General features: G+C 44.8%; 2 protein-coding genes across 2 annotated transcripts in view; one reads left to right on the top strand and one right to left on the bottom strand.

Annotated features, from left to right (window-relative positions):
• Positions 1-21,887, bottom strand: part of LOC137414448 (uncharacterized) — a 368,155-nt gene that overhangs the window by 92,022 nt on the left and 254,246 nt on the right. The gene's annotated exons all lie outside the window — the stretch shown is intronic.
• Positions 1-21,887, top strand: part of CKAP5 (cytoskeleton associated protein 5) — a 138,451-nt gene that overhangs the window by 12,940 nt on the left and 103,624 nt on the right. Inside the window, exons 7-13 of the mRNA XM_078770985.1 lie at positions 5,242-5,406; positions 5,534-5,662; positions 7,972-8,118; positions 17,338-17,460; positions 17,581-17,691; positions 17,775-17,867; positions 17,985-18,170. Coding sequence (XP_078627111.1) covers positions 5,242-5,406; positions 5,534-5,662; positions 7,972-8,118; positions 17,338-17,460; positions 17,581-17,691; positions 17,775-17,867; positions 17,985-18,170 — 954 coding nt within the window. The remainder of the gene's footprint in view (positions 1-5,241; positions 5,407-5,533; positions 5,663-7,971; positions 8,119-17,337; positions 17,461-17,580; positions 17,692-17,774; positions 17,868-17,984; positions 18,171-21,887) is intronic.

The raw sequence follows: 21,887 nt of genomic DNA, 5'->3' as shown, positions 1-21,887 counted from the left end.
GAGTGGCAGAAGGCGAAGGGTATGGGGGCAGAAAGGCAGAGCATGAAAGTTATAAGGCAGCCAAGAAGGCTGCAAAGAAAGAGGTAGCAAAGGCGCAGGAGGCATGGAGGAAAATGTTCGGAGAACGCTTGGATTCGGAAGAGGGTCAGAGAGCAGTATTCAGGATTGCAAAGCAGATAGCGAAAGAGAGGTGTGATGTGATGGGGGTGAGTTGTTTGAAGGATGAAGTGGGACAAATCGTTGTCGACCCAGATGGAATTAAAGGAAGATGGAAAAGATATATGGAAATGCTGTTGAATACAGAAAATGAATGGGATGGCAACATAGAGAGTAACCCAGTTTTAGGACCGGCAGAGAAGATCACTGAGAAGGAAGTTGAGGAAGCGATAAAAGCAATGAAGAGTAGAAAAGCGGGAGGGCCGACGGGAGTCGTGGGAGATATGTTGAAGGCAGCAGGAAGTTGGGGTGTGAAGAGAATGACAGAGATCTGTAATCTGGTGGTGAAAGAAGGCCGCATTCCAGTGGATTGAGAACTGAGTACCCTCGTCCCTCTATACAAGGGGAAAGGTGACCCTCTGGAGTGTGGCTTGTACCGAGCAATAAGGTTATTGGAGCATGGAATGAAGGTATTGGAAAGGGTGTTGGAGAGGAGGATAAGGAAGAAAGTGAAGATCGACGAAATGCAGTTTGGATTTATGCCAGGAAGAGGAACGACAGACGCGCTTTTCATTGTGAGGCAGTTGCAGGAGAAGTACATGGAGAAGAGGAAGAAGTTGTTTCTTGGGTTTGTTGATCTGGAGAAAGCATTCGATGGGGTTCCAAGCAAAGTATTGACATGGGCATTGAGGAAGTTAGGAGTGGAGGAATGGTTGATCAGAGTAGTGATGGCAATGTACAAAACAGCGCGCACAGCTTTAAGGACGAAGGACGGGAACAGTGGTGAGTTTCAGGTTAAGGTGGGAGTGCATCAGGGGTCGGTACTAAGTCCACTACTATTTGTCGCTGTGATGGAGGTGCTGGCTCAGAACGTAAAGGAGGGTTTACCATGGGAGTTGTTGTATGCAGATGATCTGGTGTTGATTGCGGAAAGTATGGATGGACTGAAGGAAAAGATGAACAAGTGGAAGGAATGTATGGAGACAAAAGGTCTGAAGGTGAATATCGGAAAGGCGATGGTGATGGCAAGTGGTAAAGCATATGGTGAGGTGGAAAGAACTGGGAAGTGGCCCTGTGCTCTGTGTAGGAAGGGTGTCAGAGTGAACTCCATTCAATGTACAATGTGCGCTGAGTGGGTTCATCAAAAATGTAGTGGTCTGAGAGGGTCATTAACCAGTGTGGCAGCTACATTCAAATGTAAGGTGTGCCCAGAGGGAGCTGCAGATGGAGGAAATGTTGAGTTGGATCTTGGAGACGGCGTGAAGCTGGAAGGTGTGAAAACATTTTGCTACCTCGGAGACATGCTGAATGGAGAAGGTGGATCAGACTCGGCAACGGTTGCTCGAGTGAGATGTGCATGGAAGAAGTTTCAGGAACTGATTGGCATGCTGATGAGGAGGGGTGTCATTGAAGCTGAAGGGAAAGGTGTATGCTGCATGTGTGAGAAATGTTATGATTTATGGGAGTGAGACATGGGTAATCAACGAAGGTTGGAAAGGGTGGAAATGTGAATGGTTCGATGGATGTGCGGAGTATCGTTGAGAGAGAGGAAGACAAATAATGAATTGTGAAAGATGATGGGAATAGAGCCTGTGATTGATGCTGTGAAGAGGAACAGGTTGAGATGGGCTTGGTCATGTGTTGAGGAAGGATGAAAGTGACTGGTTGAGAAGAGTGATGGAAATGAATGTAGAAGGAAGTAGAGGACAGGGAAGACCTAGAAAGACTTGGCTAAATATGGTGGAAGAAGAAATGCGGGCAAGGGGGTTAACAAGGAGAGATGCAGAAAATAGGGCAAAATGGAGAAGTTTGTCATGGAGACCGCAAGGCTAACCCCCGCTCTCGCAGGGAAAATGGCCTTTAAAATGCATGTTGTGTATGTTGTTGTACTATTATTGTTTTCAAAAGGTTTGTTGTTTATGAACTGTTTTCAAAAGGTGAAAAAGTTGGAGTTAAAAGAAACCAGAAACCAGATCGGGAACCTGACGACGAAGAGGAAGAAGAGAAAAAGAAGGCGGAGCGAGTGGAGTCGGACAAGAAGCATCGTTGCTTTGCGGTCTGGAGCGAACTTTGGCGAGCAAGAGTCACGAGTGAACTTTGGGTTTCCCAGGAAAGGGATTTCTGCGACAGAGTGGTTATCGCTGTGACAGATTAACCTGCGTGTCAGGTTTTGCGATCGATTCCAGAGAGAATCATCGTCGGGTCGTTGCGTCTCGAGAACGGGCCGTCGGCCATTTTGACTCGCGCGCTTTGCACGTCGAGCAAGGTTTCCTTTGCTGCATAGCAGCCTTTGCGCATCGCGCAAGGTTTTTCTTTGCTTGACTTCTGCCGTTTTCACTGCATTCAGACGTATCTGGTGTGTGTGTGTGTGTGCGCAACGCGGATTTTGAAGGTAAATCGGAGGTTCGCCGACTGTGAGCCGCGGAACGTCCATACCCGAGGGTGTGATTTCCCAGTTGCCTGGAGGGCGCCTTTGGATTTCCCAGTCGCCTGGAGGGCGCCTTTGGATTTCCCAGTCGCCTGGAGGGCGCCTTTGGATTTCCCAGTCCCCTGGAGGGTGGCTTTGCACAGCTTTGGCAGCAGGACTGTAACTGCCAACCCAACGGAATTCTGGTCTCGATTGGACATTGATCCGACGATCGCTGGAGCGAATCCACTTTGGCTTGAAGCCGGAATTAGAGACATTGGGAATCTTCTTCTTTCCGCTCACTTGGAGCACAGTGAGTTATATATTACGAAACTGATGGTACCATCATAGGACATATATTGATTGTACTTTTGATAACTATTATTGTTGTACTGTTATTCTTGTGTGATCTTAATACAATATTTGTGAGTAACAATTGGTGTGGCTTCCCCATTGATCTTTGACATACAGAATAACACATTTTTCTGCCATGACCCCTCTCGGGGCTTGGAGGTACACCGTGACCAGGGGGTCGGTGGAGGAGCATGTAACAATATGGACATGACAGTGACCATGTGATTTGGCTATAAAGGATATTTTTGATTTATTGATGAATCAATTAATTATTTACTTTTTGATTAATTGATTATTTAATTAATTTTCATAAAGTTACAGCTTCGGATGAAACACTTGTGATTTAGGTATGCTAATAGCCAATTGATTATGAAATTAATTATTTCCCGATTATTAATTATTTATTTAATTACGCAATTGATCGATCAATTTATTGGACATCTCTCCCTCCCAATACTCTGTCTTTGTGCCGTGAGCTGGAGGATATGTTATTTATTTGGCATGGGGGCAGTGTACTTTGTTTCTATACTTGTTTTATATTCTCATTAGAAACAAATGATTGCACAATAATCTGTTAAGGTTGATAAACGGATGCAATTAAATATGTTTTGATTTTGTAGAACGTCTTTCCCAATAAGTGTAGGATATTGATATACGCGGTGTCCCCGCTAAACGTGGTCCCGGTTAACGTGACATAATGGCAATATTAATTGTATAACAATGCTTCACAGAACATCCTGATTATTCAGCTATAACTCGCTGTTATGTCATCGGTTATATAAATATAATGGAAAGTCTTCTGTGCTATGAAATTTGTAGAGAAAATAAGAGGGAGAGCAGCAAGCAGTCCACCATTGATGCTTTTTTGGGAGGGAGGAAAATGGTCATCTCAACAGCCGACAGAAGCCTTCACGTCGCAGCAAGGTGGAACCCTCTGGATATCAGTGATTCGCCACCCTCCCAGTCTCCACCATATATAGTAGATTGTCTTATTCTACTACCGTAAAGGGTGATTTTATGCCTCCGTCAATGGAGGGATCATGTTTTCGGGGTGGCCGTCTGTCTGTCCATGATAGGTTTTCGTTTCTGCGATAAATTGAGAACGGCTGAAGGGATCCAAGTCAAACTTGATTCAGGTACGTATAATAAGGTAAATATAAACCGATTCGATTTTAGGGTCACGGTGTGCGAAGCGAAAACGGGGTTAAGCAATTGGTCATGTCTGTCTGTCCACAAATGTCGATTTATGATTGAGGAACAACTTTCTTTTAATTGAATGTTGTGTTTTGAACACAAATCGGAAAACTAACCGGCAGATTGTGATAGACTCTGAATTTGTTACGATCATGCATGTGCAGAGTAGCCTGGTTTTGGCTTAGCGGTTAGGGCGCCGGCTTGGGATCCTAGGATCCTGGGTTCGAATCCTGGTCAATCGCTGAATTAACGCAAGGGGGTTGACTCAGCCTGTCATCCTTCTGAGGTCGGAAAATTGAGTACCAATTCACTGGTAATTCCCTGTGTGTCGCAAGAGGCGACTAACAGGGTTGGTGGCAGGAAGGGCATCTGGCCATAAAACATTGCTTCAAAAATGGGACCATGGTGCCCCAAAAAGGCCAACCCCTGCTCTGTGGGGAAAAATGGCATCTGAAGGTGGGTATGCATGTGCAGAGGAGTGAGGAAATTTTGTATTGTCTGCCTACCTATCTGGCCTTCAAACAAAATTGAAAATCATTCCAAACTGGAAACGTGCTGTTTTTGAAGATGTCATAAAGGACACCAACGACAAGCATGAGCTAATATCACATATTAAATAAGATGTAAAAGACGCTGCATCAGTGGCAATAAAACCTTCACAAAATTCTTTTTTCTTTTCTTTTCTCTGTTCATTTTTTTTTTCAGCCTTAAATCTATTTTATTTCAATTTAATGAGATGCTCAAACACTGTAGAACACAAATAGCCTTTTTGGCACTTTCAAAAACCCTTCCCTTTAGCAGTACTGGATAAAATATTACGGCATTTTGTGTCATCACGACCAAACAAATTTGCGACTAAAATATTACGGCAAGTTCCCCCCCCCCCCCCCCCTCCCCCATGTCCTTGTTTTCCATTTGTAGTGAGGTTGGTGAATGCATTATGTCTGAGATTCTTTTTAGTACGTAAAAGTTTCATCCCATGGATTTTTTTTTTTTCTTTAACTTTGATATTTCTTCTCAACTCTGGTTCATCCAAATGCAGTCGATGTGCACAAATATTAACTTTTATTTAGGGCGTGCATGCATGCTGACACTCTATAATGCTCAATTCTGTGTTTGTTTGTACTTAGACAACTCTGGCTGCTATGAGTGAGGACATCCTTTCTGTGATGGACAGCAAGAACCCCAACGTAAAGCAGCAGACATCTCTGTTCCTTGCTCGCTCATTCCGCTACTGTACCCCCGCCACCCTTCCCAAGGCTCAGCTTAAACCTTTCTGCATCTGTCTACTCAAGGTGAGCCCTCTGGTTGCCAGTTTTGTGGCCTAATTTTCTTGCTTTTTCTCGCCATAAGACATGTTGTGAACTGGACTGTTAAAGCAGCTTAAGCGCAAACTATTGTTCTTTCCATTCCTGCGTGTAGCAAGTAGGCGAGCCTGCACCGGAGGTTCGAGATGCTGCCTATGAAGCTCTCGGTACAGCACTCAAGGTAGTTGGCGACCGTTTAATGGGCCCCTTCCTCAGTGATGTGGACAAGCTCAAGCTTGAAAAGGTGAGGAGCTTTTGTTTACTTAGCTATTTTATCCTTCCAATGTTAAGGAGGTGGTACATATTTTCACATTTGTGCCGAGGATGTGAGAGATCGTTATACATTTACATATTAGTACAGACTAATGCAGGCATCCCAATTCAACAAAAGTTGGTATCTAAAGGAGCTCATTGCGAGGATGGGAGCATGAAATGTGTCGATCTATACAAAACGGAATGAATCATGTGACCTCCATTGTGCTATGCGGACATTCTTGATGACCTGTGTGGCTGTGTTGAGTGGTTGTCGTGTCCCGGGGTTAAGACCCCAAGAGGGCTAATGGCCAAAACAGGCTTTAACTCCGAGGCGTATACCCAACTTTGCGGTAGTGACATGCGCGGGAAAGTTTGTGGTCTTACCTGATCGGGAACACACGCAGGGGTTATCCGATCCCCACAGACAGACGGGACAGAAAAATCCACAATACAAGAAAAGTAAGATTCGACAAATAATAATTTAATGAAAAGAAATGCAAGTAACAATGAAAGGTGAGGTAAAACTAAAATTCCTAAGTTGAGACGTCTCCCCTCAGACTCATATACAAACAAGGGAAAAATGAAAGTAAAAATAAAATCCCTTTTATAATCGGCCGAACTCAGCTTTGCGCCCCCAAATGGCTGGTAAGGCTGCTGGTCGTCGCCTCGAACCACTGCGCAGGAAACGCATAAAATGGCGCGGAATCGCAGCCAGCCACTGGCGTGAGGCAAGCAGGCAGGATCCCTCTTTGTTTCGCTCACAACCCCCTCCTCTGCAGGGCACCACCGTCAACCAACACCTCCTCCTTTCATGTTGAAAACAGTCCCAAAGCCCCCAACATGTTTACTCACCAGCGCACCCGAAACCACAGCATCCACTCGTGATGAGAGCCAGAAAGAGAAAGAAAGAAAGAGAAAGAGATGGCGAGACTCATATTTTTGCCTCCTTCCGAATGTTCCACGCTCATGTCACACTCTGTCCACTCACCGAGCTCTACTCGATCACGGAGGCCGGGGCGTGGCCTTCCTGTTACGATATGTTGGGGGTGGGGGGGGGGGGGGTATTCTAATCTCTCGGGAACGGTCAGATGACGTTGAAGGCCGTGAGGTGGTGGCTTGTGTGCAAATGTGCTGGGTGTTGGTTAGCCCTGGCGGCGTTCTGAGCGAATGGAGTCCATTTACAGTGCGATCGTTGTAGTTATTGTGGGTGGCGGCCCTTTGTGATTCAATAACAACTAAGGGAAAAAATCGCAGGGTAATAACACACTGGGGGTTATCCTTAGGCCCTACCTAATTAGCATAGCTCCACCCCTCGTATGGAGACACATATATGATCTTACCCGGACAGTCGGCCTAACTTGATTTACATTGAGGTGGGTTCTTATTCTTCGACACTCAGAGCATTCTAAACCTACACGATTCTATCTCGACTAAGGTATTTCATCCTTACCCCAAAAACATAACAGTATGACAACGGCCAAGGCCGGGACCTTTATTGGAGACTAGCGAGGTACCTGTGCTACACACAGGTGTGAAGCCGGAAGCAAACAAACCATGTGGAAACGGTGAATGCTAAACCATAGATCTAATGAATTCCACATTCCTGTGCCACTTGTAGTCGAACATCAAGCATTGACAGCCGGTTCGTGAAGGACTTGCACATAAAACGTACCTGTTTGAATGGTTCTATACCCAGTCAATAGCGAATCTGCATTTGGCGATCCGTGAATGTCACGGTTAGAAAATACAAACCCTCATGTCATTTCCTCATTCATTTGAACTCAATATCTCTTTTCATTCCAAACAGCATAACTCAAATCACAAATTAAATGGCATTAATATAAAAAATAAACTTTTACCAACACTCGTGACATAAACAAATATTTAAATCCATGCTGATGTTACATCCGGATAGGGCAGTTCTGCACGGTTGGAAATGCAAAATCTTAATTGTATTCACTCAATTCCAAACGGCATCATTCCAATCACAAATTGATACGATAACAAAATACTGTGTTAAATGACGATTGTATTGGGATATTATCAAACCAGCTCTATCGGCGTGTTCACTTCTGGATTCAGAGCAGCTTGGATTCGAGTATTTAAAAATCATAATTTTATTGAGGGATTTATGAAACCTTCAACCTACCTTACAACATCCACTGGGACCCCACAATGTTCCACATAAGGTTTGGCGGGGCTACCCCCAAAACTGAGGGATTAGTTTGGGAACAGACAGACAGTCACTCCTGTTTTACAATACAGATCTATTTACCAAGTGTGCATGTCCACCAACAGATCAAGGAGTGTGCTGAAAGGGTGGAGCTTGTGAGTGGTGGTGGAAAAGTGCAAACTGTGGCCCATAAGGTCCATGGTGCAAAGGTTGCTGTCAATATAGATGGTGGTAAAACTGCCAAAGCAGCGAAGCTTGCCAGCTCCACCAAGGTGAGTTTCAATAATGCATTACATTAAAAAATGTTATTTTGTGGTCATGTTAGGATTTCATTTTATTCTCATATGCTGCTGCGATCTTGCAAGGAAATTGTGGAACAGAAGCAATCAATTTGATTAGTTGTGCCTTTGCTTAATTCGACCCATTCCCCACCGACTTCTCTGCCAAACACAACCATTTCCAGTAATTCCTAATTCTAAAGCTAACTCCAAGCAATTAATTTGACCAACCTACTGGCTAGCAATGACCCACAGTTAATCAAGGATACCTTGTGGTCTTAAATATACAGTGCATTCAGAAAGTATTCAGACCCCTTCACTTTTTTCACATTTTGTTATGTTGCAGCCTTATGCTGAAATCGTTTAAATTCATTTTTTCCCTCATCAATCTACACTCAATACCCCATAATGACAAAGAGAAAACAGGATTTTAGAAAGTTTTGCAATTTTATTAAAAAGAAAAAACAGAAATATCACATTGACATAAGTATTCAGACCCTTTGCTATGACACTTGAAATTTATCTCAGGTGCCTCCCATTTCTCTTGATAATCTTTGAGATGTTTCGACACCTTGATTGGAGTCCACCTGTGCTAAATTCAATTGATTGGACATGATTTGGAAAGGCTCACACCTGTCTATATAAGGTCTCACAGCTGACAATGCATATCAGAGCAAAAACCCAAGCCATGAGGTCGAAGGAACTGCCTGCAGAGCTCAGAGACAGGATTGTGTCGAGGCACAGATCTGGGGAAGCCTACAAAAAAATTTCGGCTGCATTGAAGGTTCCCAAGAGCACAGTGGCCTCCATAATTCTTAAATGGAAGAAGTTTGGAACAACCAGGACTCTTCCTGGAGCTGGCCGCCCGGCCAAACTGAGCAATCGGGGGAGAAGGGCCTTGGTAAGAGAGGTGACCAAGAACCCGATGGTCAATCTGGCTGAGCTCCAGAGATCCTGTGTGGAGATGGGAGAAACTTCCAGAAGGACAACCATCACTGCAACACCACTGATCTGGGCTTTATGGCAGAGTGGCCAGACGGAAGCCTCTCCTCAGGGAAAGACACATGAAAGCCCGCTTGGAGTTTGCAAAAAAAAGCACCTTAAAGGACTCGCAGACTGAGAAACAAGATTCTGTGGTCTGATGAAACCAAGATTGAACTGTTTGGCCTCAATTCTAAGCGTCATGTCTGGAGGAAACCAGGCACCGCTCATCACCTGCCCAATACCATCCCAACGGTGAAGCATGGTGGTGGCAGCATCATGCTGTGGGGGTGTTTTTCAGCAGCAGGGACTGTGGGACTGGTCAGGGTTGAGGGAACAATGAACGGAGCAAAGTACAGAGATATCCTTAATGAAAACCCGAAACAGAGCGCTCAAGACCTCAGACTGGGCCGAAGGTTCACCTTCCAACAGGACAATGACCCTAAGCACACAGCCAAGACAACGCAGGAGTGGCTTAGCGACAACTCTGTGAAGGTCCTTGAATGGCCCAGCCAGAGCCCTAACTTGAACCCAATCGAACATCTCTGGAGAGACCTGAAAATGGCTGTCCACCGACGGTCCCCATTCAACCTGACAGAGCTTGAGAGGATCTGCAGAGAAGAATGGCAGAAAATCCCCAAAACCAGGTGTGCAAAGCTTGTCGCGTCATACCCAAGAAGACTCGTGGCTGTAATTGCTGCCAAAGGTGCTTCAACTAAGTACTGAGTTAAGGGTCTGAATACTTACGTCAATGTGATATTTCAGTTTTTTCTTTTTAATAAATTTGCAAAACTTTCTAAAATCCTGTTTTCTCTTTGTCATTATGGGCTATTGAGTGTGGATTGATGAGGGAAAAAATGAATTTAAGCGATTTCAGCAAAAGTCTGCAACATAACAAAATGTGAAAAAAGTGAAGGGGTCTGAATACTTTCTGAATGCACTGCACATGTCTGTATGTAGGAATGACAGCCAGCTGTACAACCCCATGTGATGTAACGTGAGCTCAGAATCTGTTTGTCTCACCTTTGTAATGGTGCATACTTTGTTGAGGTACATTACTCGGTTGAAAACCAAACAAACCGTGTGATGCTGGCTCCCAGGTGGCGTTTGTTTCCCACGTCTGTCGAGGATATTAAAACATGCCACAGATGTCGTACAGGTGGGGGAATTAACCTGTCCATAAAGACAGGTTCCTTGCTAGTATAGACAAATCCGGTAACCTACATATCCAGGTGCAGTTATTCAAAAATAATGCCATTGTGTAAAGGTCAAAAATCCAAGTCAGCTGATGTTTTCTGATGAATGGTTGTTAAGAAAACAGCCACTTTTTAGCCTTAACACTATGCAAGTGTATTTTTAACAACTGGACTATGTCCAGCTGAGTTTTTGTCGACACCCAGTGTCTGTCTGTCTGTCTGTCTGTCTGTCTGTCTGTCATCTGTAAACAATTCGACGTCTTCGCTCTAAAAGTCACAAATATTGATTAAATTTGATGAAACTTTGTTATGCGGCATCTTTAAGACATAAACTAGTTTGGGATTGCATTTGGGCGTTGCACGCCCAAAAATGGGCGCGGCAGGGCGGCCATATTGAAAAATCCATTTTTGCCAACCGTGACAGTCGGCCTCACAGAGGATTAATGATGTACGTGAAAAATGAATTAATCCGAAGTGAAACTCATCACTTCACTGACCAAAACATTGAGTTTCTTTGTATCGATTTGAATACAGGAGATCTTGATGCGACAGTAATTGCTATGTATTCCAGCCCTCAGTGTTCACTTCAGAGACTGAAAGAAGTGCTTTCAAATCAACTTCTCCCATTAGTTTCCATGGAAGATAATTTGGTTCTTGTTGGAGATTTGAATGTGAACTTACTTCATGACCACAATGAATCGAACCTGTTGAACACATCTATTGAAATATTCAACATATCTTGATTCAATACCATACATGTACAGTCACGTGAAAAAGTAAGTACACCCGATGTAAAGTTTTGACTTTTTCAACATATTTCAACATACAGCGATTTGATCTTCATTTCAACAATATTGATAGATAAAGGTGATATAATATAACAAATATCATGAAACATTTACATTTTGTAGTCCATTGTATAATTTAAATAAACATAAATGCAAATTTCGCATGTGGAAAAAGTAAGTACACCCCTACATTTATCACTACTTCAAATACCTAAAATTAGAATCAGGTGCACCAGCTCAGGTGCAAATGATTAGAACATCGTTGGAGAGGATCTTGGAGGAACCTGTCTGATTAAACCTCAGACATTTAGTTTGGTTTGCTCTTTGTTGAAGTGTGCGACGTCACCATGCCGGGATCAAAATAGCTCTCTGAGGCCTTCAGAAAGATGTTTATAGATGCCTACGAGTCTGGGAAGGGATTTAAAAAGATCTCCAAACAATTTGAAATCAATCATTCGACTGTCCGGAAGATCATCTACAAGTGGAGAAGATTCCAAACAACTGCCAACTTGTTCAGGCCAGGCCGCCCCAGCAAGTTCAGCCCGAGAGCAGACCGCAAGATGCTGAAAGAAGTCTCTAAGAACCCCAGAATGTCATCACGGGACCTACAGGTAGCTCTTGCCATTGTTTATGTCAAAGTGCACGAGTCTACCATTAGAAAGAGGCTGCACAAATTTGATCTACATGGGAGGTGTGCCAGGAGGAAACCTTTGCTGTCCAGAAAGAACATCAGGGCAAGACTAAAGTTTGCCAATGAACACCGAGGCCAAGACCAGCACTTCTGGGACAATGTGCTCTGAACAGATGAGTCAAAGGTCGAGCTATTTGGCCACAGTACCAGAAGACATGTTTGGCGAAAACCAAAGACAGCATTTGACCACAAGAACCTGCTACCAACTGTAAAGCATGGTGGTGGAAATATTATGGTTTGGGGCAGCTTTGCTGCATCAGGGCCTGGGCAGCTCACCATCATATAATCCACTATGAATTCTTCATTGTACCTGAGGGTGCTTGAGGATAAAGTGAGGCCATCTGTCGGAGAGTTGAAGCTCAACCGAAGGTAGACCTTGCAACATGACAATGACCCTAAACATACCAGTAAATCCACCAAGGAATGGCTGAAAAGAAAGAAATGGAGGGTTCTGGAATGGCCAAGTCAAAGCCCAGATCGAAATCCCATCGAGATGTTGTGGGGGGATTTGAAACGAGCTGTGCATGCAAAAAACCCCTCAAACATCGCACAGCTGAAAGAATTCTGCATGGAGGAGAGGGCAAAAATTTCTCCCAGTCGATGTCAGAGACTGGTAGACAGTCATAAGAAACGCCTACTTGAGGTTGTTTCTGCCAAAGGGGGCAATACCACCTATTAGAGCCAAGGGTGTACTTACTTTTTCCACATGCGAAATTTGCATTTATGTTTATTTAAATTATACAATGGACAAGAAAATGTAAATATTTCATGATATTTGTTATATTATATCACCTTTATCTATCAGTATTGTTGAAATGACGATCAAATAGCTGTATGTTGAAATATGTTGAAAAAGTCAAAACTTTACATGGGGTGTACTTACTTTTTCACATGACTGTATATTGTTTGACCAAGTCTTTCTAAATAAATTCGTCTGAAATCTGAGAAAAGTAATTGTAGTTTTACTTTTCATGCCTCACTTAAAACTCAATTTTTTCTAGTTTCCTGTTTAAACATGAGATACCTTCAACGTTACTGCACCTCTTTAGCACATATAAACTATATCGTTTGTGGTTCTATTATACATATTCTAACCATATTGATATAGACCAGTTGAGTTCAGGTTCCCTGGAACCTCTCGTTTGCAACTTGGCAAAAAAAAAAAAACATTTGCAAGTATGTTGATCACTCCTTGTTGTGTTGTGTGTGTGTTTGATTGTCTGTCCGCTCACATATACTTGCCTACAGGTCACAATTTGAAACCGATCTTCACGAAACTTCACCAAATGGTAGAGTTCGTGGTCCGACAATCATATATGTATTTGAGGGCAAAAGGTCAAAAAATCAACATAGGCCAAAGGTCAACCACTTTTTTCAAATATCTAATATCCTCAATTTTCATCCGATCAACTTGAAATTTGAATATGATTTTCACATCAGCGAACTGAATTCAACCACCCACTATTTTTGAGATCAGCATAAGCCAAAAGGTCAACATAGGCCAAAGGTCAACAGCAATTTCACATTTCTCAAATCCTCAATTTTCATCCGATTGACTTGAAATTTGAATAGGATTTACATGTCGGCTAACTGAATTCAACCACAAACTATTTTTGAGGTCAGCTTTGGCCAAACGGTCAACATAGGCCAAAGATCAACCACTATTTTTGAATTTCTAAAATCCTCAATTTTCATTCGATTGACATGAAATTTGAATAGGATTTACATATAGACCGATCTGACGGAGGGTTCAATGGACGGGTGCCCTCTATAGACGCCGCCATAGGTGGGAGGCGTCCGCTTCATTCGGCTTGCTCTCCAGCGTTCAGATTACATGCAGTTACCGGGCTCAGTTCACTTTGCCGAAAGAATATCGATACAAAATATATTTGTTTGTTAGATTCATCGGTGAAGATGGAATCGTGGACGACACGGCCGGTCCACCGAGCTATACGACCGGTGAGGGGACGGTGTGGCGGCCCGCGCGGAGGTGGACTCTGAGGGAAGAATCCATGCGGGGTGGCAGTGATACACCCGCCATGACCTGGCCTTATGGAAGAGTCGATGAAGCGATAAGGAGCCGGTGAGGCGGCCCGCGCGAAGGGACGGAGGCCCAGTCGGGTCTGCCAGACGAGTCGCGACCCTAGTGATCAAGGAACTTGGGGCTCGGCAGCGGCCACTCGGGGCCTAGCCGTAGTTGCCAGAGGTGGCCGGCCCGGGCGGAGGTGGACTCTGAGGGAAGAATCCATGCGGAGCGGCTGTGTTACGGCCACCAAGACCTGGCCGTATGGAGGAGTCGATAAAGGGACGGGCACCTAGTCGGGTCGGTCAGAGGAGTCGTTATCGTAGTGGTCGAGAAACTCGGGGCTAAGGCGGAAGGGGGCTCTGCATGGCGTAGCATAGGGTACGCAGTTGCTAACAAAATAGGTTTGGTGCAGGTGGAAGTGGAAACCGGGTACCCCCAGGTGCCAGGTGCCTTCAGGGCGGCATAGCCGTGGGCCTTCGGCGCCCGGCGATATTGCCGAAAACGGGGTTTGTATCGTGTGCCTTCAGGTGCCAGGTGTCCACGACCGCTCCACACGTATCGAGAAACAGTTGAGAACGATTATCACGGACACTTTTCATGTACGATCGCAATGATAGTTGTGCTGGCGCAGACAGCTGGAGTTCAGTTTGGATCGAGACGCCCCCCAGTAATGACGGACGCAAGAGCGCCGCCTATCGGCGAGGGGGCCCGATTGTCCTTATCGGATCGGTCTATATGACCGGTGAGGAGCCGGTGTGTCGGCCCGTGCGGAGGTGGACTCTGAGGGAAGAATCCATGCGGGGCGGCAGTGATACACCCGCTGTGACCTGGCCGTATGGAAGAGTCGATGAAGCGATAAGGAGCCAGTGAGGTCTCCCGCATGAAGGAACGAACGGAGGCCCAGTCGCGTCTGCCAGATGAGTCGCGACCCTCGTAATCAAGGAACTTAGGGCTCGGCAGCGGCCACTCAGGGCCTAGCCAGAGTTGCCAGAGGTTGCTGGCCCGGGCGGCGGTGGACTCTGAGGTAAGAATCCCAGCTGTGGTACGGCCGCCAAGACCTCGCCGTATGGAGGAGTCGATGAAGGAACAGGCACCTTGTCGGGTCGGTCAGAGGAGTCGTTATCGTAGTGGTCGAGAAACTCGGGGCTAAGGCGGAAGGGGGCTCGGCATGGCGTAGCATAGGGTACGCGGTTGCTCACAAAATAGGTTTGGTGCAGGTGGAAGTGGAAACCGGGTACCCCCAGGTGCCAGGTGCCTTCAGGGCGGCATGGCCGTGCGCCGACGGCGCCCGGCGATATCGCCGAAAACGGGCTTTCTATCGTGTGCCTTCAGGTGCCAGGTGTGCACAACCGCTCCACACGTATCGAGAAACACTTGAGAACGATTATCACGGACACTTTTCATTTACGATCGCGATGATAGTTGTGCTGGCGCAGCCAGCTGGAGTTAAGTTTGGATCGGGACGCCTCCCAGTAATGGCGGACGCAAGAGCACCGCCTATTGGCGAAGGGGGGCACCATCGTCCTTATCGGATCGGTCTGAAAGTGAACTGAATTCAACCACCAACTATTTTTGAAATCAGCATAGGCCAAAAGGTAACCATAGGCCAAAGGTCAACCACTTTTTTTCGAATTTAGAAAGTCCTCTTTTCCTGTGATTGACTTAAAATTTGAAAAGGATTTACAGATTGGCGAACTGAATTCAACCACCAACTATTTTTGAGATCAGCATAGGCCAAAATGTCAACATCAGCCAAGGTAAACAACAATTTCAAATTTCTAAAATCCTCAATTTTCATCCGATTGACTTGAAGTCTGAATAGGATTTGCATATCAGCTTTCTGAAACCAACCACCAACTATTTTTGAGATCAACATCGGCCAAAAGGTCAACATTGGCCAAATTTCTAAAATTGTCAATTTTCATCCGATTAACTTAAACTTTGAGGACGAGTTGCATATCGGGTCACTGAATTCTACCACAAATTAATTTTGGTGTCAAAAGGATGCTCCACTGAGTGCCATTCTACTTTGTTCTGTTTTGCCAAGTGTCCCTCTGAGTGATTTTTCATTTGTCTGTCTGTCCACACAGAATAAAAATGATTTTCTTTGCAACCGTTGGTCCGCTTGACAGGAAATTTTCACCAAAGGTGCACCTCCTCCTGTAGAATTTTAAAAATAATTATCACGTCATAGGTCACGTGCTATGGGCACCTTCTTGGAAAAACCGAAAAACTTTGCACCTCTAATATCTCCAAAAGTGCTGCATAGAATAATTTGAGACATGGCTCATTGTAAAGAACTCCATGGGAAATAACATTTGTTAATGATGTGTGTCCATTATGACGTCATAATTGGACTAGTACAAAACGTCATCTGATGAAGATGAAATTTCTTGAGCGTCGAGGGATAAATTGATGCAGAAAAAAAATAATTATGTCATTGGTCACGTGGTTCGGCCGCCATATTTGTTTTAACACATTGGCCGTAAAAACCACTAAAAACACATCATGGCGAGGGTCTGCAATCTATGATCGTTCTTTCTTGTTACCTCCTCCACCAATGGTGGATGGAAGTTATGTTTTCACCCCTGTCTGTCTGTTTGTTTGTGAACAAGATAGCTCAAAAAGATGTGGACTGATAAGACGAAATTTTGCAGAGATGTAGCATATGTGATAACTGATAAGGAAGAAATGATTAGATTTTGGTGAAGATTCAGATCCAGCTACTAGAATTTTTCAAGTGATTCTTCACTATTGGGAGATAGGGCCAAAAACGATACATAGCATGATATCTAAAAAGGTGGTGGACGGATTTGGACGAAACTTGGTGGAGAGGTTGTGTGTGTCACAAGGAAGAAGCGATTCGATTTTGGTGAAGATCTGAATATGGATTCGGATACGGATATGAGAATTATTTAATTTTTCAAGTGATTCTTCACCATTGGGAGGATGGGGCCAAAAAACGATACAAAGCGTGATGTCTCAAAAACACGTTGAGTGTGTGATAAGGAAGAATCGATTCAATTTTGGTGAAGATCCGGATCCAGCTAGTAGAATTTTAAAAGTGATTCTTCACCATTGAGTGATATGGCCAACCAGGTGGAGGTATGCTCTCTACTCGGTGCTGTTCTGCTTTTTGTGAGCCTCAACAATAGATTAAAAACTAGAAGTTGAGAGCATTGTAAATGATGTGCTATTTTAGTTTATTTTCGATATTTTGTTGAGAAGGTCCCCCAGACTTGACTTGTCAGTGGAAGAATATTCCCCATTCCCCTGCCCCCTCCAACCTTCTGTATGTCCTCATCTGCTGGTGACACTCGGTTTGATGAGAAGCGCCAGGTATCTTACCTTCATGTTAGTGGTGGCTTTAAAGGTCATCTTGTGTTTGGGTTGTCGATTGGGAATGCGATTGAATGCAGTTTGTAAAACGTGCTTAAGTTCATGTTGAAAGTGCTATGTCATGATGGTTTTGAATTGTCGTTAGACTGAGCGTTTTAATCTTTTGGACTTTATTTTTTTTGTGTGGTTCAGTCTGGAGGTCCAGGTCCAAGCAAAAAATCTGGTGGAGGGGGTTTGAAGAAGAGCGGAGGTGTTTCAGTAAAACCCAAAAAAGCTACAGAGGGCAAGGAAGAGATTAATGAACCTGAGCTGTCGGTATGGTTACGTACTCCTTTGTCAGCCATGTCTGGCCGGTAGCTGGCAGTGTGTGATTTTATAGGCTGTGTTCTAACGATTGAGCAGACTTTTGGCTAACATTTGATCTTTTTCTCCCAGCTGGAAGAGTGTGAAGCGAAGGCTGCAGCAGTTATCTCGGCCTCCTGCATTCAGCAGCTTGAAAGCAATAACTGGAAAGAGAGAGTTGCGAGTATGGAAGGGTTTATCAAGGTGACAGTCTCTTGGTTACCGTCTTGTTTGGTTCCCCTCCTCCTCCCCACCCCACTTTGATGCATTCTCTTTTTGTTGTGCAGGCAGTGGAGGACACGGACCAAGCGAACATGCCGTGCCAGGCCCTGGTGCGAATTCTCGCTAAGAAACCTGGCTGGAAAGACAATAACTTTCAGGTGTGTGTGGACTTGAGATGAGAGGCCTCCTGCGGAGAAGTACACGTTTACTTGTGAAATGCAGACTGTGATTGGAGCAGTTGTTTTGGATCGTGACCAAGTTCCGTGAATGTGCAGGTGATGCAGTTGAAGGTACGTGCAGCTGGATTGGTGGCACAGAAAGGATCTTTCTCAAAGACTTCAGGGCGAATTGTTCTTGAGGGTCTGCCAGAAAAGTTGGGTGATGCCAAGAGTGGAGTGCATGCACGCGAGTCCTTGTGTTTCGTGGCAAGTGCCTGCGGTCTTCCTTGGACGGCCGAGGAGGTTTGTGGTGTGCTCATCTCGCTCGTTGCTTGCTTTCTACACGTTGTGTGGCGTCTTGCGTCAACAAAGCATGTACTGTGTACGCACCTGGACTAAAATGTGTAATTCTTGTGCCTCCACTAATGCAGTCGCCAGAGGCATTCTGTTTTTGGGTTGTCTGTCCGTTCGTGATAGTTTTTCGTTAACACGATAACTTAAGAATGGCTGAAGGGATCAAAGTCAAACTTCGTGCAAATATATATTTTGATGTAAAGATGAAGGGATTTGATTTTGGGATCAAAAGGTCATGTTCCGTTAAAAAAAAAAACTTCCTGTTACCGTAATAACTTGTGGGCCAGTGATGGAATTTTGACCAAACTTGTATAATGATGCAAAAATGAACTGATTCGATTTTGACATTTAAAGGTCAGAGGCCATGTCAGGTAAAAATGTTACCTCGATAACTTGTGATGGGATTGTGACTGAATTTGGTACAGGTATGTCATGTTCTCTATCTATTTAATGTCTTGTGCTCTCTCACTCTCTTGCAGTGAAAACATTATTGTGAAACAAGCACCATGACCTTTGTTTCAGACAATTATTTGCTTTTCTCTTCATTAAATGTTTGCTGTATTAAACTTGCACAACTGCTTCTGTAACATTGCACTCAACAATTGTTTTTTTTTAATGCCTCCGTCGGCGAAGGCACCATGAACATTGTGTTCAGGTTGTCAGTAATGATCGTTTTAAGGCCTTTTTTTTTTTGTAATGTTGTGTTTGTGCAATGTGTTTGTTTTGTTTTGTGTTGTCAGTAATGATGCAACGATAAATGGTTTGGGTTTCGAGGTCAGAAGGTCGATGGTTACAAGTTCACCATGGTAAAATAGAAATGTTACTGCACCAACTTGCAAACCATTGATGGGATTTTGAGCAAACCTCGTGTATGTATATGTATATAATATGTACACTGTACAGTCACGTAAGTAAGTACACCCCATGTAAAGTTTTGACTTTTTCAACATATTTCAACATAGCTATTTTTTTTTTTTTTTTTTTTTGTATACAAGATCGAGGCTCGTGAAAGAGCGAACATTAATCACACAGAAAGACAAACCCACACATAAAACATATAACATCGGGAGCGGTAGACAAGATGGGGAGAGAGGAGGAAGGACACAAACACAACATTATTTTGAGAGCAGGCACCGAGAGACATGGAGAGATCTGTGAGAGGGAGAGGGCATTGGGGGGGGGGGGGGGTGGGAGAGGTATAAAACATATGGACACTGCCAGGACTTCCAGGAAAGAAGTTGGAATTTCAAACAAGGTGGATCTGGGGTGAATTAGCGGTGGTAGAAAAGATCAAGGTTTTGGATGGGGGAAGATAAGAGATGGTGGTGAACAGCTGTTTTAAAGACTTGGAGGGTGGAGTGGGATTGAAGAGAGTGAGGGAGTTTGTTCCAGAGGCGGGAGAAAAGAGGAATGAAGGAGTGAAGGTGAGCAGAGAGCTGAGATTTCGGCAGTTTAACCATCAGAGGGTTGCTGGCAGATCTTGTGCGACCTGCAGGAATATTTGGGGGACAGAGCACAGAGAGAGCTGGGGGTGCAAGGCCGGAGAGGAGTCGGTAGAAGACAGAAATACCACCTACCTGCCTGCGGTGAGTGAGTGAAAGGCCCTCAGAGATAGCTTCATCGCGGGAGATTCCAATAATTCTGAAAGCTTTGGTTTCGACAGCGTGAAGCCGAGCTAGGTGTGAGGCAGGAGCACCGGCCCATAGGGGAGAACAGTATTCCATTGAGCTGCGGATGAAAGCCTTGTATGTGATGAGGAGCTCAGGTGTGCCGAGGAAGGACTTCGCACGACAGAGGATGCCCAGTCGGCGACTGGCTTTGGAGGCCAGATTGGAAATTTGATCTTCATTTCAACAATATTGATAGATAAAGGTGATATAATATAACAAATATCATGAAACATTTACATTTTGTAGTCCATTGTATAATTTAAATAAACATAAATGCATATTTTGCATGTGGAAAAAGTAAGTACACCCCTACATTTATCACTACTTCAAATACCTAAAATTAGAATCAGGTGCACCAGCTCAGGTGCAAATGATTAGAACATTGTTAAAGAGGATCTTGGAGGAACCTGTCTTATTTAAACCTCAGACATTTAGTTTGGTTTGCTCTTTGTTGTTGAAGTGTGCGGCGTCACCGTGCCGAGATCGAAAGAGCTCTCTGAGGCCTTCAGAAAGAAGGTTATAGATGCCTACGAGTCTGGGAAGGGATTTAAAAAGATCTCCAAACAATTTGAAATCAATCATTCGACTGTCCGGAAGATCATCTTCAAGTGGAGAAGATTCCGAACAACTGCCAACTTGTTCAGGCCAGGCCGCACCAGCAAGTTCAGCCCGAGAGCAGACCGCAAGATGCTGAAAGAAGTCTCTAAGAACCCCAAAATGTCATCACGGAACCTACAGGTAGCTCTTGCCGCTGTTGATGTCAAAGTGCACGAGTCTACCATTAGAAAGAGGCTGCACAAATTTGATCTACATGGGAGGTGTGCCAGGAGGAAACCTTTGCTGTCCAGAAAGAACATCAGGGCAAGACTAAAGTTTGCCAATGAACACCGAGGCAAAGATCAGCACTTCTGGAACAATGTGCTCTGGACAGATGAGTCAAAGGTCGAGCTATTTGGCCACAGTACCAGAAGACATGTTTGGCGAAAACCAAAGACAGCATTTGACCACAAGAACCTGATACCAACTGTAAAGCATGGTGGTGGAAATATTATGGTTTGGGGCAGCTTTGCTGCATCAGGGCCTGGGCAGCTCACCATTATAGAATCCACTATGATTTCTTCATTGTACCTGAGGGTGCTTGAGGATAATGTGAGGCCATCTGTCGGAGAGTTGAAGCTCAACCGAAGGTGGACCTTGCACCATGACAATGACCCTAAACATACCGCCAGTAAATCCACCAAGGAATGGCTGAAAAGAAAGAAATGGAGGGTTCTGGAATGGCCAAGTCAAAGCCCGGATCTAAATCCCATCGAGATGTTGTGGGGGGATTTGAAACGAGCTGTGCATGCAAGAAACCCCTCAAACATCGCACAGCTGAAAGAATTCTGCATGGAGGAGTGGGCAAAAATTTCTGCCAGTCGATGTCAGAGACTGGTAGACAGTTATAAGAAACGCCTACTTGAGGTTGTTTCTGCCAAAGGGGAAATACCACCTATTAGAGCCAAGGGTGTACTTACTTTTTCCACCTGCGAAATTTGCATTTATGTTTATTTTAATTATACAATGGACTTAAAAATGTAAATGTTTCATGATATTTGTTATATTATATTAAAGCGCGGCGTTACGCGTGCTGCTTGCGAGCAAGGAGGAAGCGGACAAGCGGTAACTTATAAGCGTCTTTATTTCAGGAGCTCACTGTAACACTGGCGCACTCCGGGCTGCGCGCCCGGTGTATATCATGAGGCCACGCCTACCCCTCGGGCGTGGCCACCGCCCACTTAGTGCGCGGAATGATGTCACCACGCCAGTGGGCTTTTGTGTCCGCCACATGCGCCCCCCCAGAATTCCCGCGCACCTGGAGGGCCAGTTTGCGGGGCAGACGAATGACCCGGCCGAAGCGCCCCCTGGCGATCGGCGGCGTCCGGGGTGCAGGGATGCCAGGTGGGATGCCCCTGTCTGCCCCTGGGATGGGTGCAGGACCCGGGGGCGGCGTGGC

The sequence above is a fragment of the Myxine glutinosa genome, chromosome 1, assembly GCF_964187855.1.
Source record: "Myxine glutinosa chromosome 1, kmMyxGlut1.1, whole genome shotgun sequence".
In the NCBI taxonomy this organism is placed as follows: Eukaryota; Metazoa; Chordata; class Myxini; order Myxiniformes; family Myxinidae; genus Myxine; species Myxine glutinosa.
The sequence above is the reverse complement of the archived record's forward strand: the minus strand, read 5'-3'. Positions and strand labels throughout refer to the sequence as shown.